Source organism: Ovis canadensis, chromosome 15, assembly GCF_042477335.2.
Source record: "Ovis canadensis isolate MfBH-ARS-UI-01 breed Bighorn chromosome 15, ARS-UI_OviCan_v2, whole genome shotgun sequence".
Lineage (NCBI taxonomy): Eukaryota > Metazoa > Chordata > Mammalia > Artiodactyla > Bovidae > Ovis > Ovis canadensis.
Window position 1 is genome coordinate 24,214,253 of NC_091259.1, and position 25,945 is coordinate 24,240,197.

Genomic DNA, 25,945 nt, shown 5'->3' on the forward strand with positions numbered 1-25,945 from the left:
GCAATGTTGTAAACCAGTTATACTCCAATAATAATAATAATAAAAAAGAATGTCAGGGGAGATACACCATATGCACACACACTCATACACACACACATGCACACACATTTATATTTTTACTAAAATATAATTGTGTTCTATATAATATTCTGACAGTTTTAACAGCTTTTTATTGTGAAATATCACATATATCTTTAGGTCTTTTTGTGTATATATTTGCCAGTTCTGGGTAGGGCATACATAATTTTCTTCTAGATTTTCCTCTACAATATTTATTGTTTTTTTTTTTAAATTTTAAACTTTTAATTGATCTTAAATTTTATTTTTTTCAGTGCTGTGAGATGGTATTTAATTTTTAGTTCTTTAGATGGCTAATGCCATTTAGTAAATTTACCATTCTTTCTCCATTGATTTAAAACACTAGTTTGTGATATGTTAAAAATTATATACACAGATTTGCTTTTGAATTCTTCCTTTTGACCTAATAATCTCTTTGTTTCTATAGAAATAAACATTTTTATTATAGTACATTTTATTTATTCCAATATATGATTCTTCTTTAGTAGTCCTATTCATGAATTTTTGGCTATAGGCATTTATTCCTTTATGGTAATCAGTAATTTTAAGATTTACTGTATTAATAAGATTTACTGTATTAAATGTATTCTTATGATTTCTATAGCTTTCATTGCTGCTTTGAATAGGCTGTTTTCACACTTCTACTTCTTGGTCTTTACTGCTAATATAAAAACAGCTATAGATTCTCTATTTTATATTCAGCTACTTACAATGTTTACTTATTAGTTATAGTAGGTGTTATTTCTTATAAAATAATTTTTTTTTTGACAAAAATGCAAGAAAGAGTGTTGAAATTAAAAGACTTTCTAGGTTTTCTAAGTGTACATTATTTAGTAGCAAAAACAGATGATTTTAATTGTTTCTTATATCTCATAGCATTTGCTGGAACCTCCAAAATAATACTGACGAACACTTGTGGTAACAAGCTTATTTGCCCATTTCTGAATTTATCTGGAATGTCCTTCTGATTTTTGAATAGCAGCATTTATTATATTTGGGCAGTTTCCTTATATCCCTGTTTTGCTCAAAATTTTTATTGGAACTGTTAAGTTTCGGAATTTTCAGAATTTACTGATAAAACAATATTTTCTCAGTTTTATAAATACCGTAGTTTATTATGCCTATAGATTCTTTATTATTGGGCTTCTCTGGTGGCTCAGGTGATAAAGCGTCTGTCTGTAATGCAGGAGACCAGGTTCGATCCCTGGGTTGGAAAGATCCCCTGGAGAAGAAAATGGCAGCCCACTCCAGTACTCTTGCCTGGAAAATCCCACGGATGGAGGCGCCTGGTAGGCTACAGTTCATGGGGTCACAAAGAGTTGGACATGACTGAGTGAACTGTTAAGTTTCAGACTTTTCAGAATCTACTGATAAAACAATATTATTTTCTCAGTTTTATGCCATAGTTTATTATGCCTATAGATTCTTTAATATTAAACTATTTTTTCATTTGTGATATGAGTATACTTGGTAATGATGCATCATTCTTTTTTAGATCGTTAAACTCTATTTGCTGCTATTTGATTAATATCAAATATTCATAAGAGAATATGAATACTGTATCAGTTCAGTTCAGTTCAGTCGCTCAGTCGTGGCTTACTCTTTGTGACCCCATGGATCGCAGCACGCCAGGCCTCCCTGTCCATCACCATCTCCGGGAGTTCACTCAGACTCACGTCCATCGAGTCCGTGATGCCATCCAGCCATCTCATCCTCTGATATCCCTTTCTCCTCCTGCCCCCAATCCCTCCCAGCATCAGAGTCTTTTCCAACGAGTCAACTCTTCGCATGAGGTGGCCGAAGTACTGGAGCTTCAGCTTTAGCATCATTCCTTCCAAAGAAAGGCTGATCTCCTTCAGAATGGACAGGTTGGATCTCCTTGCAGTCCAAGGGACTCTCAAGAGTCTTATCCAACACCACACTTCAAAAGCATCAATTCTTCGGCGCTCAGCCTTCTTCACAGTCCAACTCTCACATCCATACATGACCACAGGAAAAACCATAGCCTTGACTAGATGGACCTTAGTCAGCAAAGTAATGTCTCTGCTTTTGAGTATGCTATCTAGGTTGGTCATAACTTTTCTTCCAAGGAGTAAACGTCTTTTAATTTCATGGCTGCAATCACCATCTGCAGTGATTTTGGAGCCCAAAAAAACAAAGTCTGACACTGTTTCCACTGTTTCCCCAGCTATTTATTTATCTATTTATTTATCCCCTATTATTTATTTTATTTATCTATTCCCCATCTATTTCTAGTGATGGGACCAGATGCCATGATCTTTGTTTTCTGAATGTGGAGCTTTAAGCCAACTTTTTCACTCTCCTCTTTCACTTTCATCAAGAGGCTTTTGAGCTCCTCTTCACTTTCTGCCATAAGGGTGGTGTCATCTGCATATCTGAGGTTATTGATATTTCTCCCTGCAATCTTGATTCCAGCTTGTGATTCATCCAGTCCAGCATTTCTCATGATGTACTCTGCATAGAAGTTAAATAAGCCGGGTGACAGTATACAGCCTTGGCGTACTCCTTTTCCTATTTGGAACCAGTCTGTTGTTCCATGTCCAGTTCTAACTGTTGCTTCCTGACCTGCATCCAGATTTCTCAAGAGGCAGGTCAGGTGGTCTGGTATTCCCATCTCTCTCAGAATTTTCCATAGTTTATTGTGATCCATACAGTCAAAGGCTTTGGCATAGTCAATAAAGCAGAAATATACCTACACTTAAATATATGATATATGCTGTGTTCTTTGGAGAGGGAAAGAAATGCTACACATGCAATAAAGAAAGAAATTCCCCTAAAATAGTAGAAACTTTCTGTTTAACTAACGCTTCATAACCTTATATTAACTTTCATTGATAAGAATATTTCTTTTTTACTATTATCCCAACAGTTTTACTTATTTAATATTAAGTACTGGTGGGCTGCAGTCCATGGGGTCACTAGAGTCGGGCATGACTGAGTGACTTCACCTTCACTTTTCACTTTCATGCATTGGAGAAGGAAAGGCAACCCACTCCAGTATTCTTGCCTGGAGAATCCCAGGGACGGGGGAGCCTGGTGGGCTGTCGTCTATGGTGTCGCACAGAATCGACACGACTGAAGCGACTTAGCAGCAGTAGCAGCAGCAGCACTCAAGCGAAAAGTTTTTATCCCACCTCACCAAGGTGCAGATGACTGTATTGATAGCTCAGATTCAAAACAATTTCCTTAAAATTACACTTTAGGCAATGAGATTCATTTTGTCTTTCTTTGTTATTATTTAGACATATATAGTCAGTTCAGTTCAGTTTAGTTGCTCAGTTGAGTCTGACTCTTTGAGACATCATGGAGTGCAGCACACCAGGCTACCCTGTCCATCACCAACTTCCAGAGCTTGCTCAAACTCATGTCCATGGAGTTGATGATGCCATCCAGCCATTTCATCCTCTGTCGACCCCTTCTCCTCCTGCCTTCAATCTTTCCCAGCATCAGGGTCTTTTTCAATGAGTCACTTCTTTGCATCTGGTGGCCAGAGTATTAGAGTTTCAGGTTCAGCATCAGTCCTTCCAGTGAATATTCAGGACTGATTTCCTTTAGGGTGGACTGGTTGCATCTCCTTGCAGTCCAAGGGACTCTCAAGAGTCTTCTCCAGCAGCACAATTCTAAAGCATCAATTCTTCAGTGCTCAGCTTTCTTTATAGTCCAACTCTCACATCCATACATGACCATGGAAAAACCATAGCTTTGACTAGACAGACCTTTGTTGCAAAGTAATGTCTCTGCATTTTAATATGCTATTGAGGTTTGTCATAGCTTTTCTTCCAAAGAGCAAGCATCAAGCATATTTAATTATAGGGCTTCCCTGGTGACTCAGATACAATCTGCATGCAATGAGGGAGACTGGGTTTGATCCCTGGGTTTGGAAGATCTCCTGGAGAAGGAAAAGGCTACCCTCTCCAGTATTCTGGTCTGGAGAATTCCATGGACTGTATAGTTCATGGGGTCACAAACAGTTTGACATGTCTGAGACATATATGATATTTCCCCTTAAACTCTGGGATGTAGAGACTTATTTATTTGTAAATTGTCATGGCACTAGAGTTATATTCTTAAAAAGTGTCATCTGGGTCTCAAACATAGTTGAAAATTGTCTTATTGTCTTGCTAGATAAAATAATTTTTCTTGACAAATACTGTAAGCTGTCACTTATATGTGGAATCTAAAAAGCCAAACTCATATAGAGAGTAGAATGGTGGTTACCAGGGGACTAGGGGAAATGGGGAGTTATTCTAAATTCCAGTTAGAAGGTGACTAAGTTTTGGAGATCTAATGCATTTCATTTCGATTATAGTTAACAATTTTGCATTATACATTAAAAGTTAAGAGCAGATTTTAAATATTCTCACCTCAAAAAGAAGAAATTGTAGTTATATGAAATGACAAAGGTTCAAACTGATGGTACAGTGCTAATCATTTTGCAGTATTTAAGTGTATCAAATCAACACTTTGTAGACCTTAAAGTTGCACCATGTTATATATCTCAATAAAGCTGGAAAAATTGTTTAAGAAGATAGTTATTTCCTTAAAACGTTGAAATCTGTTGAACTTGAAATACAGTTGTGGTATCATCTTCATAATGGCAGGAAGCAAAGAGGAACTTAACTAAAGAGCCTCTTGATGAGGGGTAAGAGAAGAGTGAAAAAGCTGGCTTAAAATGAAACTTTTAAGAAACTAAGACCATGGCATCCAATCCATTACTTCATGGCAAATAGATGCGGAAAAAGCAGAAACAGAGGCAGAGTTTATTTTCTTGGGCTCAAAAAATCATTTCCAGGCTTCCCAGGTGGCACCAGTGTTAAGAACCCACCTGCCAATGCAGGAGACACAAGAGACATGGGTTTGATCCCTGGGTCGGGAAGATCCCCTGAAGGAAATGGCAGCCGACTCCAGTATTCTTGCCTGGAGAAGCCCATGGACAGAGGAGCCTGGTAGGCTATAGTCCATATTGTCACAAAGAGGGACACAACTGAAGCAACTGTTAAGTTGGATATGACTGAAATGACATACACACACACAGATCACTGGATGGTGACTGCAGCCATGAAATTAAAAGACACTTGCTGCTTGGAAGAAAAAGTATGACAAACCTAGACAGTGTATTAAAAAAATAGAGACACTACTTTGCCAACAAAAGTCCATATAGTCACAGCTATGGTTTTTCCAGTAATTATGTATGGATGTGAGTGTTGGACTGTAAATAAGTCTGAGCACTAAAGAATTGATGCTTTCAAATTGTGGTTCTGGAGAAGACTCTTGAGAGACCCTTAGACTCCAAGAAGATAAAATCCTGATCCTAAAGGAGATCAACCCTGAATGTTCTTTGGAAAGACTGATGTTGAAGCTGAAACTCCAATAGTTCGGCCACCTGATGTGAAGAGCAACTGATTGGAAAAGATCTTGATGCTGGAAAAGACTGAGGGCAGGAGGAGAAGGGGGTGACCGAGGATGAGATGGTTGGATGGCATCACTGACTCAATGGACATGGATTTGAGAAAGCTCTGGGAGATGGTGGAGGACAGGGAGGCCTGGTGTGCTGCAATCCATGGGTTTGCAAAGAGTTGGACACAACTTAGCAATTGAACAATAACAACAAAAGTCAGGCAGAATGCTAGGCATTGATGATATATCAATGAGCAAGACATGCATTTTTTTCTGCCATGCAAATGTTTTACTCATTTAATATTGTACACAATATCACAGATTATTACACATCATCTAGTATTAGACAGACTTCACTTTGAGACCTGGGTCTGTTACCTACAATTGTATGAACATGGTCAAGTTAATTAGCATTCCTTGCCTTTAAAATGAGAGGCATTAAAAGTATCCACTCGATGGGAGTTTTTAAAAGTATTAATCTATAAAAATATTTGGCATACCACTTGGCACTAATTTCTCCATTCTTACTGGAACTGCCTAATTCAATGAATATAATCTTATAAAGATTTTGCAGCATTTCTTTGCTATCTTTGACTCTACTCCTTTCACTCTGAAGTCCAGCTTCTACACTGCTGATTAATTAGCAACTCATCCCACTCTTTTTCATTTCCCCAACCATTTCACACTTACTGCTTGCCCTCCCCTGACTATGCTGGGCTCTTCCACCTCCCTGCTTCATTCATATTTCATTACCATCTGTCTTTTAGAGTTCTTGTTCTCTCCCTGTTGGCCTTCTGAACACATACTTTTTCTACAAATTGCTTGTCAAACTCTATCTCCCTGGGGAGAAAGTCAGACGTTCATTTTCTCCATATTTCCATAGCTCCTGTGTGCCTCTGTTACAGTCCAGTTATTTGTAACTTAATTATCTGTGGGGGCCCATGAGATAAAAGACTATGTTTTGACTTGATATCCTTTGGTGTGGCACAACTGTAGCTTGATTCTAGATGAACATTTAGTTTCTATGAATGAATGCTTAGTCACCCTGTGTTAGGCATTATGCTGGTGATAGTATGCAGTTATGTATGCCCTAAGAGGTACACAATGTGAAGTTGGATGAGGAACATAAGATTCATGCCATGAATGAACGTACTATTTCATTTACAATTAAAGGATGTCAGATTTAGCCTATTCATTGTTTTGAAGAGAAAAATTAATAGTAATTTAAAATTCTTGGAACTTCCCTGATGGTCCAGTGGTTAAAAATCTATCTTGCAATGCAGGGGATGTGTGTTTGATCCCACATGACATGGGGTAGGTAACTAAAGGTACCGCAACTACTGAGCCTACGTTCTGCAGTGAAAGATCCTGTGTGCCGCAACTATGACCTGACACAGCCAAATAAATAATGTTTTTAAAAAATATTCTTTCAACTTACCTGCTAGTGAAAACAGTTTCATTGTAAGTTTTGCCCCTTTAAGGAATGTATTTTTACATACCCAGATTTCAAACTGTCCTAGCTTCTTGTGATAAAAGTAGATGAGCATTATCTCTATGTTTCAAGTGATTTACTATAATTAGAGGGTTTGCATCAATCATGAGTGGAATCTTGCATGTGACACTGAACTAAACTACTTGCTCTGTGCTTTCTAAATTTTGAAATGTTTAATGTAGACATCTTGGGCATATTTGCATAGCATATTTGCAAAAGCTGAAGTGATCATTCCTTAGTTTTAATTTTTCAAATTGTAAGAATTTTTTTTCTTTTATCAGCTTGCACAGTTTAACAAGTGTGAAACCAAAAATATTTATTAGTTTATTTAATATGGTGGTGTGTATAGAATTTCTATGTATAGTATTTGCATATAGTATTCAAAATAATTTAATTTTTCTTTATTGATACAAGTCACTTTAGCACAATGGTAGTCCTTAACATTATCATTTGAGTCTTAACCATTGTATCTTAAGTTCAGACGTGCTTTTTAGAGCAGCAAGAATTTCAAGTTCATAGACTGTTGTGCTTATAAAGTAGTTTTTAATTTGTTGCCTCCGATGAATTATACTTACTCGTTATTTTCTGGATGATTTTGGGTGACTATGGCATTGGAAATAGGACATAAGCTTACTGTATTTTATCTGTGTTCTTAACAATTGTGAGAGTATTTTTAATGTTATGAAAGATGCAAGTTAGAAGAAATTCTCATTTTCTCACCCGTGTATGAAGACCCTAAGTCCTTTTAAGATACAAATCTTCAAAATATAGAAGAAAGCCTTGGGATATTTTCAGTGGTGCATGGAGTTTTGTTGTTCAGCAATGTAGTGAGATTATAAGAATTTTATTTACTCTGAATTTCATATTTAATGAGAATTAAATACTAAATAAGAAGATCAAACCAGTCAGTCCTAAAGGAAATCAACCCTGAATATTCATTGAAAGAACTAATGCTGAAGCTAAAGCTCCACTACTTTGGCCATGTAATGCGAAGAGCTGACTCATTAGAAAAGACCCTGATGTTGGGAAAGATTGAAGGCAAGAGAAGGGGATGACAGAGGATGAGATGGTTGGATGGCATCACCAACTCAATGAACGTGAGTTTGAGCACGTTCCAGGAGATGGTGAAGGACAGGGAAGCCTGGCATGCTGCAGTCCATGGGGTCACAAAGAGTTGGACATGACTGATTGACTGAACAACACCAAGAAATTAATAATTAAAAAAACAATAACAACAGTGAATATTGTCATTAAAGGAATGTAAGTTTAATTTGCATTAGAATTTTTTAGTTACAGTATAGTGGTGATGATGTAAGGATTTTATATAGGAAGAAGTTTTAGGGAAGGGCATTTCAGACAGCTGGTAATCCAACCAGGAGATAATGGTTTATAATCCAAGAGAGAAGAGAGATTTAGGAGGAAGAGGAGATGAACACTGTCAAACTAAAGGGGAAAAAAGCAACCAAAGTTAAATAAGATAAGGACAAAATGTAATCCAATTAGCTAATTGGATTAGCTAATTACAAAAGCAGTTTCAATGGAGCAGTTGGAGAAGGAACCAAATTTCAGTGAATATCATCTATCTTGTTTTCTTTCTTTCACACTTAAGAACTAGACAGAAAATTGCTATTATTACCATTTCTGACTGGCATTATTGTTAGTGAATATAACATATGTTGAAGTTCAGTCTTGTAACATGACAATATGAGAAGGGTGGTGATGTTTCAGTCCTAGCAGGTGACTTTCTCAGCTTCTGTCAAATCTATTAAACTAAAATATATGTGAAAAACTAATAAAGATACTGTTTTTAGCTTAGACTTTCTACTTCTCATTTTACATTGATTTTAAGAACTTCTTTGTCAGACCAACCTCTTAACTTGGCTCCCACAATATTTAGACTCTATAGTAAGCTCTCAAAAATATATAATGTATTTGGACTATGTTTTATTTTTTAACAATGTTACTGACTCTGTCTTATCCCCTCACTTCTAGACGGGGAGAATTTATAGGGAATAGCACACTAAGCCATAGGCAACATAGACTGGCTTGCATTCTAACCGGACACTAGCAAAGGGACCTGTCTTTTCCTGTCAGATTTTTGGGACCTCCTTATAAGATGAGATAGATAAGAAACAAAATATGAGTATATGTAAACAACATATAGCTGATTTCAGCCAAAGTCAAAGGAGAAGCAATAGGGTAACTCTACAAAGAAGGTTTATTTACGATACAAACTCAACTCTTTCATCTGTGCAGTGTTCTTTCTCAGGGCGGATCTTACTATTGATAGATCATATATGATCCTGCTTAAAATTACTATATAATGCATTGTGTATATTTATTTATCACTATAATTCCATTATTAAAAGGTAGATTTCCTTTTGCCATGGCATCTGGGAATAAGTATGAATGGAGAAAACTTAGCAAAGACTTTTAACTCTGTCTGGTCAGATTCCTATTCCAGTGTTGTCTGCTTTCATTTTTGTGAATGAAGGAATGAATGCAGATCATTCCACAGTTTTAATTCCTTGTTTTGTCTCTTCATTCCTGGGGTCTAGCTGACCTGCATGATTTTTTTTGAGATTACTATTGTAACTTAAGCAATTCTGTCTGTTCAAGATAACCTGGTGCTTGTCTCTGCTTGTGTACCATAGAGTCCCTCTCTGGTTATATTTCCCATTTAACAAATGAATTGTGATCATTAATAATATTGAATGGATATAATAGCATCTTAAAATTATTCAATGGTGAGGGAAATTGCTAAGTAAAATATAATATTCATGGTAATTACAGCGAATGGGATATAATATTGAAAAACAGCTAGATTAGCAGGTTTTAAGAAGATCATGCTCCAGGGGTTAAGGGGGACCCAGGAATGAATAAGTGGAGCACAACAGATTTTAGGGCAGCAAAACTACTCTGCATGATACTAAAATGGTGGGCACATATTATCACACATTTGTCTAAACTCAAGGATATATAACATCAAGAGTGAATCCTAATGTAAACCATGAACTTTGGATGATAATGTTATATAAATATAGGTTCATTGATTGTAACAAATGTACCACTGTAGTGTACAATATCAATAGTTTCCAAGGGAGGAGGTTGTGTCCGGGAAGTGAACGGGAGTACGTGGACAATATATTCAACTAAGTTTTCCTATGTATCTAAAACTACTCTAAAAATAGTATATTTAAAATTAAACAACAACAAAATGTTTATGCTCATTAACATCTTAGAAGCATCCAGAAGATGAACTGAAATTTACTTTCTCTAAATCAAAATGAATGACTTAACGTATTGGGGAAATTTGTGTACCCAAGGGGACTGCTTCTCTTGCTTTGGTCACTAGCTACTCTTCTGATAAACATTTGAAAAGCTATAAATTCAATTACTTAAAAAAATAAATTCAATTACTTGTATTATATCTTATTAACATTTGCTTCCATTTACCTCTAGGTTTGAAGTTTGAGGAAATCCAAGAAAGATTTGGTGAGGAGTTCTTTAATATATGCTTTGATGACAATGAGAGAGTCCTTCGAGCTGTAGGTGGCACATTGCAGGACTTTTTTAATGGCTTTGATGCTTTGTTGGAACATATTAGAACTTCTTTTGGAAAACAGGCCACTCTAGAGTCACCATCATTCCTATGCAAAGAGCTCCCAGAAGGTACTCTTATACTCCACTACTTCCACCCTCACCACATTGTGGGGTTTGCAATGCTTGGAATGATTAAGGCTGCAGGAAAGAAGATCTATCGGCTGGATGTGGAAGTGAACCAGGTCGCTGAGAAACTGTGCTCCGATGGTTCAAACCCAGGCAATTGTAATGGCCTCGCTTTCCTTATCAGACTATGTGAAAATGCTAATATCACGAAGAACCTTCCTCAGGGAACATCCCAAGTTCCTGCAGACCTCAGAATTAGCATCAACACCTTCTGCAGAGCCTTCCCTTTTCACTTGATGTTTGACCCCCACATGTCAGTCCTTCAGCTGGGGGAAGGCCTAAGGAAGCAGCTCCGATGTGACACTCACAAAGTGCTCAAGTTTGAGGACTGCTTTGAGATCATTTCTCCGAAGGTTAATGCCACCTTTGAAAGGGTTCTGCTGCGCCTCTCCACCCCATTTGTGATTAGGACCAAGCCTGAGGCTTCTAGCACTGAGAATAAAGACAAGGTAAGTGGCCATGTTGATATGGGTGAAAGGAACTGGGAGATTTCATAATTCTTTTAGTATATTACATGCTGGCAGTACTTATAATTATTTAGGCAAGAGAACCTAGAGTGCCATTTAGAAAATTACTGGTTTCTGGATATGTATAAAAAGACTTGACCCTATTCCCAGCTGTTTTGCATATTGTCTGCCTCTTTCATTAATCTATTTCATCACACAAAAAGCAGACATTTATTATTACTAGCCATAGTAATTACAAAAATGATAGGATTTACTAAAGACCTGATATTATAAATCCACGAATATTTCCACTGATTGAGTCAAGCTCTGAGAGAAATAGTAAGACTCACTTCAACATTGTGGGAATTGCTTGCCTTATCCTTAAATAAATACAAGTAAAAGCTAGCTACACTTTGAATATGTTATGTTCTAAATTTCACAACCTAGGAACTCTGGTTTACATCCTATTTTTCTTAATATGCAGAACAATATATTAAGTGACTATATCAAAACTTCTAATTAAATTTTAGTGTTGAAAAATAGGCATTTCTTTAGAACATTTTCACTCCTTGAGAGAATACACTGGAATTATTCTATTTTTTAAATTTAAGGAATATTAAAGCTGTGATTTTTGCTTTCTAGAAGTACAGTATTTGGCTAGGAGGGATTGAAGCATTTGGGGCCTTAAAATTGAAGTTAATATTATCGAAAATGTGCTTGAAGTAAAATATATTGTTGTCAATGTTGATTGCTTTATATATTTTATAGATTTTAGAACAATCAATTCAATTTTCAGTTACTGCTTCAAGTCCCCCCCCCCCCTATATTTCATCTGGCTTGTATGTCTATTTAATTTGTATATCACAGTAAGAAATAGACAAAATGAGATGATGACTCAAATGTCAAGGCCCCCTGCAAGTTCCAATAATAAGAAACTGCTCATTAAGAAGATCCAATTATAATTTAAATATGTTAGTAGCTGTTTAAAAATAAACTAGCAAGAGACAGCATTTTTATTTAAAAGCATTTTTATTTAAAATAGGGATAGCAATCCCTTGTTCTGTTTACATTTCTGCTTATTCACCTGGGTTTGCTAGAATGAGACATTCAAGAGGCTACAGTTAGTCCAAACAAAATTATAGTCAATAAAGTTATGACACGGAATCTTAACCAGATGAGTGATATTTTTCAGTTATTTTAGTGTCAAAATTATAGTTTTCTAAAACATGAAAAGAAGAAAATGAGAATTAAAAATTATGATCCTGTTGATAAATTTGGCCTTGATTCATGATTTTTTTTCTGTAATTGCTGGCCTTATTAATAGTTGTCTGAAGTTTCCAGTTTTATATTGGACTTTTATAAGAAAGTGCTATTTTTCAACAGTGTAAGATATTTAGTCTTTAGTCTACAGTGAAGGCTTTCTTTGGAATGTAACTATTTTAGCTATGCACATACTACCAATTATCTACCACCCCCTTCCATCAAAAAGAAAAACAACAACAACAACAACAACAACAACAAACAAGAGCTAATCATAAGCTGAATGACGGTAAATCATTTTCAGAGTGAACTGTATTGCTTTCACTAAACCATGATCTTTGTCGTTTTGTGTTGTCAGTTAGGGTTAACTATGTAGCTAGAGGCAGAATACTCCTGTGAGCAATTTGGTGAGGTAGTCATCATCTTAGTTTCGGAGAATTTATATCTTTATTCTGCAGTAATAAGGTCCAAAGACATGTGTTGATTACCAGAAGCAAGAATGTCACTGAGGGGCATCAAATAGATTTCCAAAGAAAGGCAAAGGGGAATCTGATTTTCGACCAGGAAGAGCTCAATCTGTTATTAAGATTAAGTTAAATATTCCCTGACAAATTAGGCTGCCTATCTTAGAGAGTTATTTGAAAAGATTAAATGATATAATCCATGTAAAATTCTTATATCCTTGGCTTCAGGGTTAAGTGTTGATTAAATGGTCATTATTATTAATTCTACCATTGTTATAATTATTGTTCCTTTCCTTTTGTAATATTCCTTCTATCCATTCACCTCTCTTCTTGCCTTATGGAAGTAAGTACTGGAGATCAGTAGGTTGAGTAATTTTGGGGAAGTACCAGGTCTGCCTAACATCATCATGAAGTATGATTTGGGTTTATCTTAATAATGACTAGAAGACTATTTGTCACAAATTCTATAGGATTGTTGTTTGAGTCTGTTTTTTATTTACAGATTATCATTATTTTAAAGTCCCTAGCTTTCTTTCTTTTTCTTTTAAATTTATTATTTTATTGAAGGATAATTGCTTCACAGAATTTTGTTGTTTTCTGTCAAACCTCAACATGAGTCAGCCATGGGTATACATATATCCCTCCCTTTTGAACCTCCCTCCCATCGTACTCCCCATCCCACCCTTCTAGGTTGACACAGAACACGTGTTTGAGTTTCCTGAGTCATGCATCAAATTTCCATTGGCTATTTTACATATGCTAATATAAGATTCCATGTTACTCTTTCCATACATATCACCCTATCATCCCCTTTCCCTATGTCCATAAGTCTATTATCTATGTCTGTTTCACCATTGCTACCCTGTTAATAAATTCTTCAGTACCATTTTTCTAGATTCTGTATATATATGTTAGAATACAATATTTATCTTTCTCTTTTTGACTCACTTCACTTTGTATAATAGGTTCTAGGTTCATCCACCTCATTAGAACTGACTCAAATGCATTCCTTTTTATGGCTGAGTAATATTCCATTGTGTTTATGTACCACAACGTCTTTATCCATTCATCTGTCGATGGCTATCTAGGATGCTTCCATGTTCTAGGTATTGTAAACAGTGCTGCAGTGAACAATGGGATACACGTGTCTTTTTCAATTTTGGTTTCCTCTGGGTATTTGCCTAGGAGTGGGATTGCTGTGTCATATGGTGGTTTTATTCCTAGCTTTTTAAGGAATCTCCATACCATCTTCTGGGCTTCCCTTATAGCTCAGCCGGTAAAAAATATACCTGCAATGCAGGAGACCTGGGTTCAATTCCTGGATCAGGAAGATCCATGGAGAAGGAAATGGCAACCCACTCCAGTATTCTTGCCTGGAAAATCCCATGGACAGAGGAGCCTGGCAGGCTATAGTCCATGGGGTCGCAAGAGTTGGACACGACTTAGAGACTAAACCACTACCACCATACCATCTTCCATAGTGGCTGTGTCAATTTACATTCCCACCAACAGTGCAAGAGTGTTCCATTTTCTCCACACCCTCACCAGCATTTATTGTTTGTAGACTTTTTGAGATGGCCATTCCGACTGGTGTGAGGTGATACCTCATTGAAGTTTTGATTTGCATTTCTCTAATAATGTGAGATGTTGAGCATCTTTTCATGAGTTTGTTAGCCATCTGTATGTCTTCTTTGGAGAAATGTCTGTTTAGGTCTTCTGCCCCCTTTTTGATTGGATTGTTTGTTTTTCTGGTATTGAGTTGTATGAGCTGCTTGTATATTTTGGACATTAATCCTTTGTCAGTTGTTTCAGTTGCTTTTATTTTCTCTCATTCTGAGGGTTGTCTTTTCACCTTGCTTATAGTTTCCTTTGCTGTGCAAAAGTTTTTAAGTTTAATCAGGTCCCACTTGTTTACTTTGGTCTTTATTTCCATTACTCAAGGAGGTGGATCATAGAGGGTGGGTCTTGCTATGATTTATGTCATCAAGTGTTCTGCCTATCTTTTCCTCTGAGTTTTATAGTTTCTGGTCTTACATTTAGGTCTTTAATTCATTTTGAATTTATCTTTGTGTTTGGTTATAGGAAGTGTTCTAATTTCATTCTTTTGCATGTAATTGTTCAGTTTTCCCAGCAACATTGATTGAAGAGGTTGTCTTTGCCGCATTGTATATTCTCGCCTCGTTTGTCAAAAATAAGGTACCCATAGGTGCATGGGTTTATTTCTGGACTTTCTATCTCATTCCATTGGTCTATATTTCTGTTTTTATGCCAGTACCAGACTGTCTTGATGACTGTAGCTTTTTAGAATAATCTGAAGTCAAGAAGGTTGATTCCTCCAGCTCCATTCCTTTCTGAAGACTGCTTTGGCTATTCAGGGTTTTTTTTTGCTTCCACATGAATTTTGAAATTTTTTGTTCTAGTTCTGTGAAAAATATCATTGGTAATTTAATAGGGGTCACACTGAATCTGTAGATTGCCTTTGGTAGTATAGACATTTTCACAGCATTGATTCTTTCTACCCAGGAACATGGAATATCTCTCCATCTGTTTATGTCACCTTTAATTTCTTTCATCAGTGTCTTATAATTTTCTGTGCACAGTTCTTTTGTCTCCTTATGTAAGTTTATGCCTAGATATTTAATTCTTTTTGTTGCAGTGGTGAATGGGATTGATTCCCTAATTTCTCTTTTGGATTTTTCATTGTTAGTATATAGAAAGGCAAGTGACTTCTCTGCCTTGATTTTATATCCTGCAACTTTGCTAAATTTGCTGATTAGCTCTAGTAATTTTCTGATAATATGTTTAGGGATTTCTATGTATAATATCATGTCATCTGCAAACTGTGAGAGTGTTAGTTCTCTTCTGATCTGGATTCCTTTTATTTCCTTTTCTTCTCTGATTGCTGTAGCTAGGACATCCAGAACTATGTTGAATAATAGTGATGAAAGTGGACACCCTTGTCTTGTTCCTGATCCTAGGGGGAATGCTTTCAGCTTTTCACCATTGAGAATAATATTTGTTATAGGCTTATCATATATGGTCTTTACTATGCTGTGGAAGATTACTTCTATGTCCAGTTTTTGAAGTTTTAATCATATATTGGTGCTGAATAATGTCAAAGGCTTTTTCTGCATCTACTGAGATTATCATATGGTTTTTCTCTTTCAATTTGTTAATATGTTGTATCCATTGATTGATTTACATATAATGAAGAATCCTTGCATTCCTGGAATAAACCCAACTTGACTATGGTGTATGAACTTTTTGATGTGTTGCTGAATTTTGTTTGCTAAAATTTTTTGAGGATTTTTGCATCTATGTTCATCAGTGATATTGGCATGTAGGTTTCTTGTATTGTGTTATCTATGAGTTGATTTTGGTATCAGATATCTACTTTGTAGAATGAGTTTGGAAGTGTTCCTTCCTCTGCAATTTTTTGAAAGAGTTTTAGGACAGGCATTAGCTCTTCTCAAAATGTTTGATAGAATTCTCCGTAATAGTCTCTTACAATCCTTTGTATTTCTACACTGTCTGTTGTAACTTCTCCTTTTTCATTTCTGACTTTGTTGTTTTGATTCTTCTCTTTTTTTCTTGATGAGTCTGACTAAAGGTTTGTCCATTTTTTTAAATCTTCTCAAGGAATCAGTTTTTAGTCTTATTAATCTTTACTATTGTTTCTTTCATTTCTTTTTCATTTATTTTTGCTCTGATCTTTATGATTTCTTTCCTTCTAATTTTGAGGGGTTTTTTTGCTCTTCTTTTTCCAGTTATTTTAGGTGTAAAATAGGTTGTCATTCAATATTTTTCTTGTTTCTTGAGGTAGGACTGTATTGCTACAAACTTCCCTCTTAGGACTGCTTTTGCTGCATCCCATAGGACTTGAGTTCTCATATTTTCATTGTCATTTGTTTTTAGATTTTTTAAATTTCCCTTTTGATTCTTTAGTAACCTGTTGGTTATTTACAAATGTGTCGTTTAATCTCCATGTGTTTCCGTTTCTTACAGTTTTTTCCTTGTAATTGATATCTAGTCTCATAGCATTGTGGTTGGAGAAGATGCTTGATACGATTTCAGTTTTCTTAAATTTACTGAGGATTGATTTGTGATGCAAGATGTGGTCTATCCTGGAGAATGTTCCATGTGCACTTGAGAAGAAGCTGTATTCTTCTGCATTTGGATGGAATGTCCTGAAGATATCAATGAGATCCATCCCATCTAATGTATCATTGAATACATGTGTTTCATTATTAATTTCTGTTTTGATGATCTGTCGATAGGTGTGAGTGGGGTGTTAAAGTCTACTATTATTGTGTTACTGTCAATTTCTCCTTTTATGTCTGTTAGTGTTTGACTTGTGTATTGAGGTACTCCTATGTTGGGTGCATAGATATTGAAAATTTTTATGACTCCCTCTTGGATTGAACCCTTGATCATGATGTAGTGTCTTTCCTTATCTCTTGAAATTTTCTTTATTTTAAGGTCTATTTTGTTTGCTATGAGGATTGCTACCCCAGCTTTTTTTGCTTCCCGTTTGCATGGAATATATGTTTCTATCCTCTCACTTTCAGTCTATATGAGTCTTTAGGTCTAAAGTGAGTTTCTGTAGACAACATACATATAGTCCTTATGACCTGTAAAATTTCTGTAGATAAATTAGCTGAGAGCCTTATGAGGGTTTATTTACATCTTTCATATAAATACATATGTATAATTATTTTCATATATATATTTCATATATATCTTTATTTTTATCTTGGTGTCTTTGGAATTCTCTTCTTAACTTTTGCCATTTCAATTATAATATATCTTGGTCCAAGTCTGTTTGGGTTCATCATATTTGGAACTCCATGATTCCTGTGCCTGGATATCTATTTCCTTCTATAAGTTTGGGAAATTTTCAGTCATAATTTCTCCAAATACATTTTCAATCCCCTTCCCTCTCTTTTTCCTTTCTGGACACCTGTAGTGTAAATTTTGGAATGCTTAATGTTGTTTTAAAATTTTCTTAATTCCTTTTTCTGAGATTTTTTTTTTCTTCTGCTTTTCTGATTGGGTGATTTCCATCATTCTGTTTCCATATCATTTCCATGTTCCTTCTGTATCATTTCAGTTCAGTTTAATTCAGTCGTTCAGTTGTGCCTGACTCTTTGTGACCCCATGGACTGCAGCACGCAAGGCTTCCCTGTCCATCACCAACTCCAGGAGCTTGCTTAAACTCATGTCCATCAAGTTGGTGATGCCATCCAACCATCTCATCCCCTGTCATCCCCTTCTCCTCATGCCTTCAGTCTTTCCCAGCCTCAGGGATTTTTTAATGAGTCAGTTCTTCACATCTGGTGGCCAGAGTATTGGAGCTTCAGATTCAGCATCAGTCCTTCCAATGAATATTCAGGACTGATCTCCTTTAGGATGAACTGGTTTGATATCATTGCAGTCCAAGGGACTCTCAAGAGTCTTCAATACCACAATTCAAAAGCATCAATTCTTCAGTGTTCAGCTTTCTTTATGTATCACCTAGTCTGCTATTAATTCCTTGTAGTATGATTTTTATTTCAGCTGTTGTATTATTCATTCCTTATTGGGTCTTTTTATGTTTTCTAGTTCCTTGTTGAAATGATCAGTGTTTAGATAATTTCTTCTCCCTAATACAGTTAACATTTTTATTATCAATGTTTTGGATTCTTATCTGGTGAATTGTTTGTTTCAGTATTTTTTTTTTCAATGGTTTACTCTGGCCCTTTCAATTAAGAGGGCTTCCCTGGTGATGCAGAGGGTCAAGCATCTGCCCACAATGTGAGAGACCTGGGTTCAATCCCTGGGTCAGGAAGATCCTCTGGAGAAGGAACTGGCAACCCACTCCAGTACTCTTGCCTTGAAAATCTCATGGACAGAGAAGCCTGGTAGGCTATAAGTCCATGAGGTCGCAAGGAGTTGGACACGATTGAGTGACTTCATTTCACTTTCAATTAAGAGTAGTTCCTCTGCCTTTTAACTTTAGTTATCTTTCTCTGCTTCTATGAATTTAGCTGAAACAGTTACCTAATGCAGTTTTGAAGTTATTTCTTCAGTTCCATTCAGTCGCTCAGTCGTGTCCAATTCTTTGCGACCCCATGAATCGCAGCACACTAGGCCTCCCTGTCCAACACCAACTCCCGGAGTTCACGCAAACTCACATCCACTGAGTCGGTGATACCATCCAGCCATCTCATCCTCTGTCGTCCCCTTCTTCTCCTGCCCCCAATCCCTCCCAGCACCACAGTCTGAGTCAACTCTTCACATGAGGTGGCCAAAGTACTGGAGTTTCAGCTTTAGCATCATTCCTTCCAAAGAACACCCAGGACTGATCTCCTTTAGAATGGACTGTTTTTTTCTTAAATAGAAACATATCTATGCAAAGTGTGTATGCTTAGCACCTTTGATGGGAGGACTAAACTTGACATGGACAACAATCACATCTTTCCTAGATGTGTGCTAGTGTCTATCACCTTGATATTAATGACTGGTGGGGTCCAGTAAAGTGGCTAGAGACAGCACTGTGTACGAAGTGGGACTTCCTCTCTGCTCAGTGGCCATCACTGCTCTGTCAGAGGTAGAAGTTTTGTCTCAAGTTCCAGGAGCAGAGCCTTGAGGGTTGGCCTTGTTATGGCTCTGTTAGGCGCATATTTCCCCCTCTCTCTGCCCAGAGACTTTGTATCAGAGGAGTTGCATAGTGCCCAGAGGTCTGATGCACTGCATGTGTAGGTGTCTACAGCCTTTGGTGCAAGTCCCCTTTGTTACTCACAGAAAATCATTACCCTCTGCTTCCTCCATCCCCACTCTGTTGTGAAGCTTCTTTCCTGGGCCGTTGGGGTCCTAGGTGGATTCTTGGTGTGTGTTGGGTTAGCTGTGGTCTAGTGCTCACCATCAGATATCTGGGCTACTTCTGAGGTATTGCTTGAGTAAGCACCAACTTCCTTCTTGGGACTAGGTTGCCTTTGTGTCCCATGGTCAAATATTTTCTGTGGTCCTTCTCACCCTAAATTCAGTGCCATGCTGTGACATGGAATAAGCAAGAGTAGGATGTGCACTTTGCTCATTTTGGGGCATGTTGAGAGTTAGTTGCAGGATCCCCAGCCAAGCAGACCTATCTCTGATCTGCCTCAAGGACTAGCTAGCATGTGTGCACACTTCAGGAACAGAGTCCAGTCTTTTCCCTAACTTTCTGTTTGTTGCAGTGGACCTCCTCCTAGACTAGGGGGTGTATCTTCTCCACATAGGTCCAAGACTGGGATGCCCAGCCTGCAGCTTCACAGGCTTACTCCCCAGTGTTTTCACCGGAGTGTTGGCTTATGTAATTGCCCTTTTTATCTGAGTCCCCTCCCTGGACACAAATCCCAACTCAATTGCTTCTCTTCCCTTTCTGCTCAATTGCATATTTATTTTCCTTACACTCTTGTTTGAACAGGAGTCCTTCTGCTAGTCTAGAGTTAGTTTTCAGTGAGAACTTGTCAACATACATATTTATTTTTGATGTGTTTGTCAGGGAGAGATGAATGCCACATCCATTTACTCTGTTGCCTTGATATCACTACTTCCAAATTGAAATTCTGATGCAGATATTACTGAGGCTTATCGTGGTATTTTTTCTTGATTCTTTTTAATGCCAGTAATGTTAAAATTACTATATAGTAGATGTTACATTACTATATAGTTACTTATTCTCTATGTTATATTACTGTATAGTTACTTATTCTGTATATTTAAAGGACAAGGTAGGTGATTGCATGGTGAATTATATATTCCTTATAGTAATCCTCATGCTTAATATATGCATTTTGCCGTGTTTTTAGTTTTGTTGTCAAGAAAGTCTAAATCTTTGAACTTACAAAAGAAAGTGCCCTTACTTTCAGATATTATTTAGTTCTAGTGTAAGCTCTGATGAGTGGGAAATTAGCCCCTTTAGTTAAAAATTGTTCAGAATTTTTCTCTAATTGTTCGTTTTGTTTTTAACAGTATTATTTCATTTATCTGGCAGATTTCAGATTCAGTAAATTAACGTTTGAACAGCTGTTTTGAATGTGTCGTCTACTTCCTAATTTTTAATGGTGCTCTCTATTCACACTACCATTTTTTATAAATATATGATACACTTATTTTTACTAAGTGTATTTAATTGTGTAACTATGATAAAGACTCCATTTTAGAGTGCTTTGTCACACCAAAAATCCTGTGCCCGTTTGCAGTCAATCCCTGCTCTAACTCCCAACTCCAGGCAACTACTGGTCTACTTTCATCTCTAGAGATGCCTTTTCTACATATTTCTTATAAATGTTACTGTAAAATGTAGCCTTTTTTTTTTTTTTTGGTCTGACATGATATTTTTGAAGTTTATTCATGTTGTACCATGTATAAGCAATTTTTTCCTTTTTAGTACTGAACAGTATTCCATTGCATTGATATACCACAGTTTGTTTAAGAGTTGATGGACACTGGATTGTTTTCACATTTTGGCTATTATTAATAATGTTTCAGTGAACATTTGAATACAAGAGTCTTGTTGCATATATTTCTATTCTCTTAGGCCAATTCCTAGGAGAGGAATTGCTATGTGATAAGGTAAGTCTATGTTTTAGTTTTTAAAGAAATTGCCACACTGTTTACCCAAGAGGCCATGCCATTTCACATTTCACCAGTAATGTATGCAGGTTTGAGTTTCTTTATATTCTCACTGGATCTCGATATTATCACTCTTTTTGATCATAATCATCCTAATGAGTTCTGAGTGGTAGGGGGTTTAATGTAGATTTCCCTGATGGCTAATGATGTTAAGCATCTTTTCTTGTGCTTATTAACTAGTCATATATATATTTTTTTGTTAAATGTATAATCAATATTTTTCTATATGTAATTGTGTTTTTATCTCCCTATTATTGAATTATAGTTTCTTAAAAATAATATGCATTTTGGGTATTATATTGACTTCAAACAGTGCTGTCTTTGGAATACAAAAGCTTGAATTTTGATGGTAACATTATTTCCTTTTATGGATCATGCTTTTGGTATGACACCTAATAAAACTTTTGTGTAACTCAGGATCAAAGATATCTTAGCTCTTACATTTAGATTTTAGATCCATTTTGAGGTATATTTTATGTATGTCATAAGTGCCCAAATTTTTGTTTTTGTTTTTTTCACATAGACATCAAATTGTTTCACCAGTTTTTGAGAAAATTATCATTTCATCAATGAATTGCCTCTGTAACTTTGTCAAAATTAATTGACTAAAATATTTCTAGGTTTCCTATTTTCTATTTTAAAATATCTGACCTTATACTAATAGCAAAATGTTTTGATTACTATATCAAAATTAGTTTTGTAATTGGATATTTTAAGTCTTCCAAATTTATTCATTTTTGAAATTGTTTTGGCTTTTCTAGATCCCTCGTGTTTCCACATAATTTTATGATCTGCCTTTAAATTCATAAAATACATTTGTAATTTTAATAGGGATTGTGCTGAATTTATAGATCAATTTGGAAAGTATGGCTATCTTAACAATGTTTCCTTCCATTCCATGAGAATATTTCTCAACTCATTTAGATCTTTCACTTTGTCAAGAAATGTTTATGGTTTTCAGTGTACAGCTCTTGTACTTTTTTGTTTATTTTTATTCTTCATCTTATCATTAATGGGATGTTTTGAAATTTTATTTTTCTTAGAATAAGGGAATATATATTATATTTGTATATTGATCTTGAATCTTATGGCCTTCTAAAACTCAGAATAGTTTGATATTGAATTGGAGGGGTCAATTCATTAGGACTTTTTACATACAGGGTCATATAATCCAAGAATTCAAATAGTTTCTTTATTCCTTTTTGATCTATTTTTCAATCTTTTATTTCCCTCCTCCATTCTTTACTTCTTCTTGTGATGTCTATGGACTCAAAAAATTAGTTGACAAGTATTTACTTTTAAAACTCTTTTCCAAAATACACTGGATTAATACCATTTCTTCTTTTCAAATTTGATATACAGTTAATGTTGTATGGTTTGTCTTCTTCTGCCCCTTTGCTTTGGACCTCTATTTTTTAATCTAAAGTGTGTCACCTCTTATTGACTCCTATAGTTGACTTTCACTTTTTTATACAGTCTGATAATCTCTGCCTTTTGATTGGATCGTAGCATATTCACATTTAATGCAATTGTTGATTTGGTTGGATTTTATCTAACATATTGCAATTTAGTTTCTCTATGTCTCATATCTTCTTGTTCCTATATTCCTTCTTTAATACCTTTTTGTATTTAACATTTTTAGAATGCCATTTCAGTTTCTTACTGTTTTTTAAATTTTATTAGCGGTAGCTCTGCAGATTACAGTATATAATATCTCATGTGTTCATGCATGCTAAATCACTTCAGTTATGTCCAACTCTGTGCAACCCTGTGGAATATAGCCTTCCAGGCCCCTCTGTCCATGGGATTCTCCATGCAGGAATACTGGAGTGGGTTGCCATGCCTTCCTCCAGGGCATCTTTTCAACACAGGAATCGAACCCTGGTCTCTTATATCTCCTGCATTGGCTGGTGGGTTCTTTACCACCGGTGCCACCTGGAAAGCCCATATAATATCACATAGGTATCTGTGGATGAGTGCTCGGTTGTGTCTGACTCTTTGTGACCCCATGGACTGTAGTCCACTGGGCTCCTCTGTTCATGGGATTCTCCAGGCAAGAATACTGCAATGGGTTGCCATTTCTTCCTCTAGGGGATCTTCCTGACCCAGGGATCAAACCCACATCTCCTGTGTCTCCTGTATTGGCAAGTGAATTCTTTATTCACTGAGCCATTGGGGAAGCCCATGTAAAATTGTAGTACCCTTCAAATTTGTGCTGACCTAGCACTTGTGTAGTGTACTATAACAGTTTTACTCTTATACTGTTCCTTACTGCCCCTCCCTCCGCTTTGTCCACTTTGTAGTATTATTCTGCACATTATAAATCCAATTATTTGTAATAATGGATATGATTGTTATAGAATATAATAATTATATATATATAATGATCATAATTATATATTATGTATATCAGTTCAGCCGCTCACTCATGTCTGACTCTTTGTGACCCCGTGAACCGCAGCATGCCAGGCCTCCCTGTCCATCACCAACTGCCAGAGTCCACCCAAACCCATGTCCAGTGAGTCAGTGATGCCATCCAACCATCTCATCCTCTGCTGTCCCCTTCTACTCCTGCCCTCAATCTTTCCCAGCATCAGGGTCTCTTCAAATGAGTCATCTCTTTGCAGCAGGTGGCCAAAGTATTGGAGTTTCAGCTTCAACATCAGTCCTTCCAATGAATATTCAAGACTGATCTCCTTTAGGATGGACTGGTTGGATCCCTTGCAGTGTATATACCTTAATTTATTTTTAATTAGATTGCCAGGAGAAATATCAATAATCTCAGATATGCAGATGACACCACCCTTATGGCAGAAAGTGAAGAGGAACTAAAAAGCCTCTCGATGAAAGTGAAAGAGGAGAGTGAAAAAGTCGGCTTAAAGCTCAACATTCAGAAAACGAAGATCATGGCATCTGGTCCCATCACTTCATGGGAAATAGATGGGGAAACAGTGGAAACAGTGTCAGACTTTATTTTGGGGGGGCTCCAAAAATCACTGCAGATGGTGATTGCAGCCATGAAATTAAAAGACACTTACTCCTTGGAAGAAAAGTTATGACCAACCTAGGTAGCATATTCAAAAGCAGAGACATTACTTTGCCGACTAAGGTCCGTCTAGTCAAGGCTATGGTTTTTCCAGTAGTCATGTATGGATGTGAGAGTTGGACTGTGAAGAAGGCTGAGCACCGAAGAATTGATGCCTGTGAACTGTGGTGTTGGAGAAGACTCTTGAGAGTCCCTTGGACTGCAAGGAGATCCAACCAGTCCATTCTGAAGGAGATCAGCCCTGGGATTTCTTTGGAAGGAATGATGCTAAAACTGAAACTCCAGTACTTTGGCCACCTCATGCGAAGTGTTGACTCATTGGAAAAGACTCTGATGCTGGGAGGGATTAGGGGCAGGAGGAGAAGGGGACGACCGAGGATGAGATGGGTGGATGGCATCACTGACTCGATGGATGCGAGTCTGAGTGAACTCCAGGAGATGGTGATGGACAGGGAGGCCTGGCGTGCTGCGATTCATGGGGTTGCAAAGAGTCGGACATGACTGAGTGACTGAACTGAACTGAACTGAAGCTTTACAATGATGTGCTGGTTTCTGCCATACATCAGCTTTAATCCACAATAGGTAAATACATCTCCTGGCTTTGAACCTCCCTCCTACCTCGCGAATAATCTACCATCTCTAGGTTGTCACAGAGCATCAGGTCTGAGATCCATGGATCATACAGGGATCTCGGTTTCCCATTGGCTACCTTTTTATATATGGCAATGTACATATTTCAATGCTGTTCTCTCAGTTTGTCTCACCCTCTCCCTCCCCCACAAGTCTGTTCTCTACGTGTGTCTCCATTTCAGCTCTGCAAATAGTTATCAGTACCATCTTTCTAGATTCCATATAGATGCATTAATATATGATATCTGTTTTTCTCTTTCAGACTTACTTCACTCTGTGTGATAGACTCTAGGTTCATCCACCTCATTAGAAATGACTCAGATGTATTCCTTTTAATGGCTGAGTAACATTACTTTGCCAACAAAGGTCCGTCTATTCAAGGCTATGGTTTTTCCAGTGGTCATGTATGGATGTGAGAGTTGGACTGTGAAGAAGGCTGAGCACAGAAGAATTGATGCCTTTGAACTGTGGTGCTGGAGAAGACTCTTGAGAGTCCCTTGGAATGCAAGGAGATCTAACCAGTCCATTCTGAAGGAGATCAGCCCTGGGGTTTCTTTGGAAGGAATGATGCTAAAGCTGTAACTCCAGTACTTTGGCCACCTCATGCGAAGAGTTGACTCATTGGAAAAGACTCTGATGCTGGGAGAGATTGGGGGCAGGAGGAGAAGGGGACGACAGAGGATGAGATGGCTGGATGGCATCACTGACTCAATGGACGTGAGTCTGA

The 25,945-nt window shown here is 36.9% G+C and overlaps 1 protein-coding gene across 1 annotated transcript in view; it reads left to right on the plus strand.

Moving 5' to 3' along the window:
- Nucleotides 1-25,945, plus strand: part of GUCY1A2 (guanylate cyclase 1 soluble subunit alpha 2) — a 468,086-nt gene that overhangs the window by 150,014 nt on the left and 292,127 nt on the right. The window contains exon 4 of the mRNA XM_069554938.1: nucleotides 10,451-11,166. Coding sequence (XP_069411039.1) covers nucleotides 10,451-11,166 — 716 coding nt within the window. The remainder of the gene's footprint in view (nucleotides 1-10,450; nucleotides 11,167-25,945) is intronic.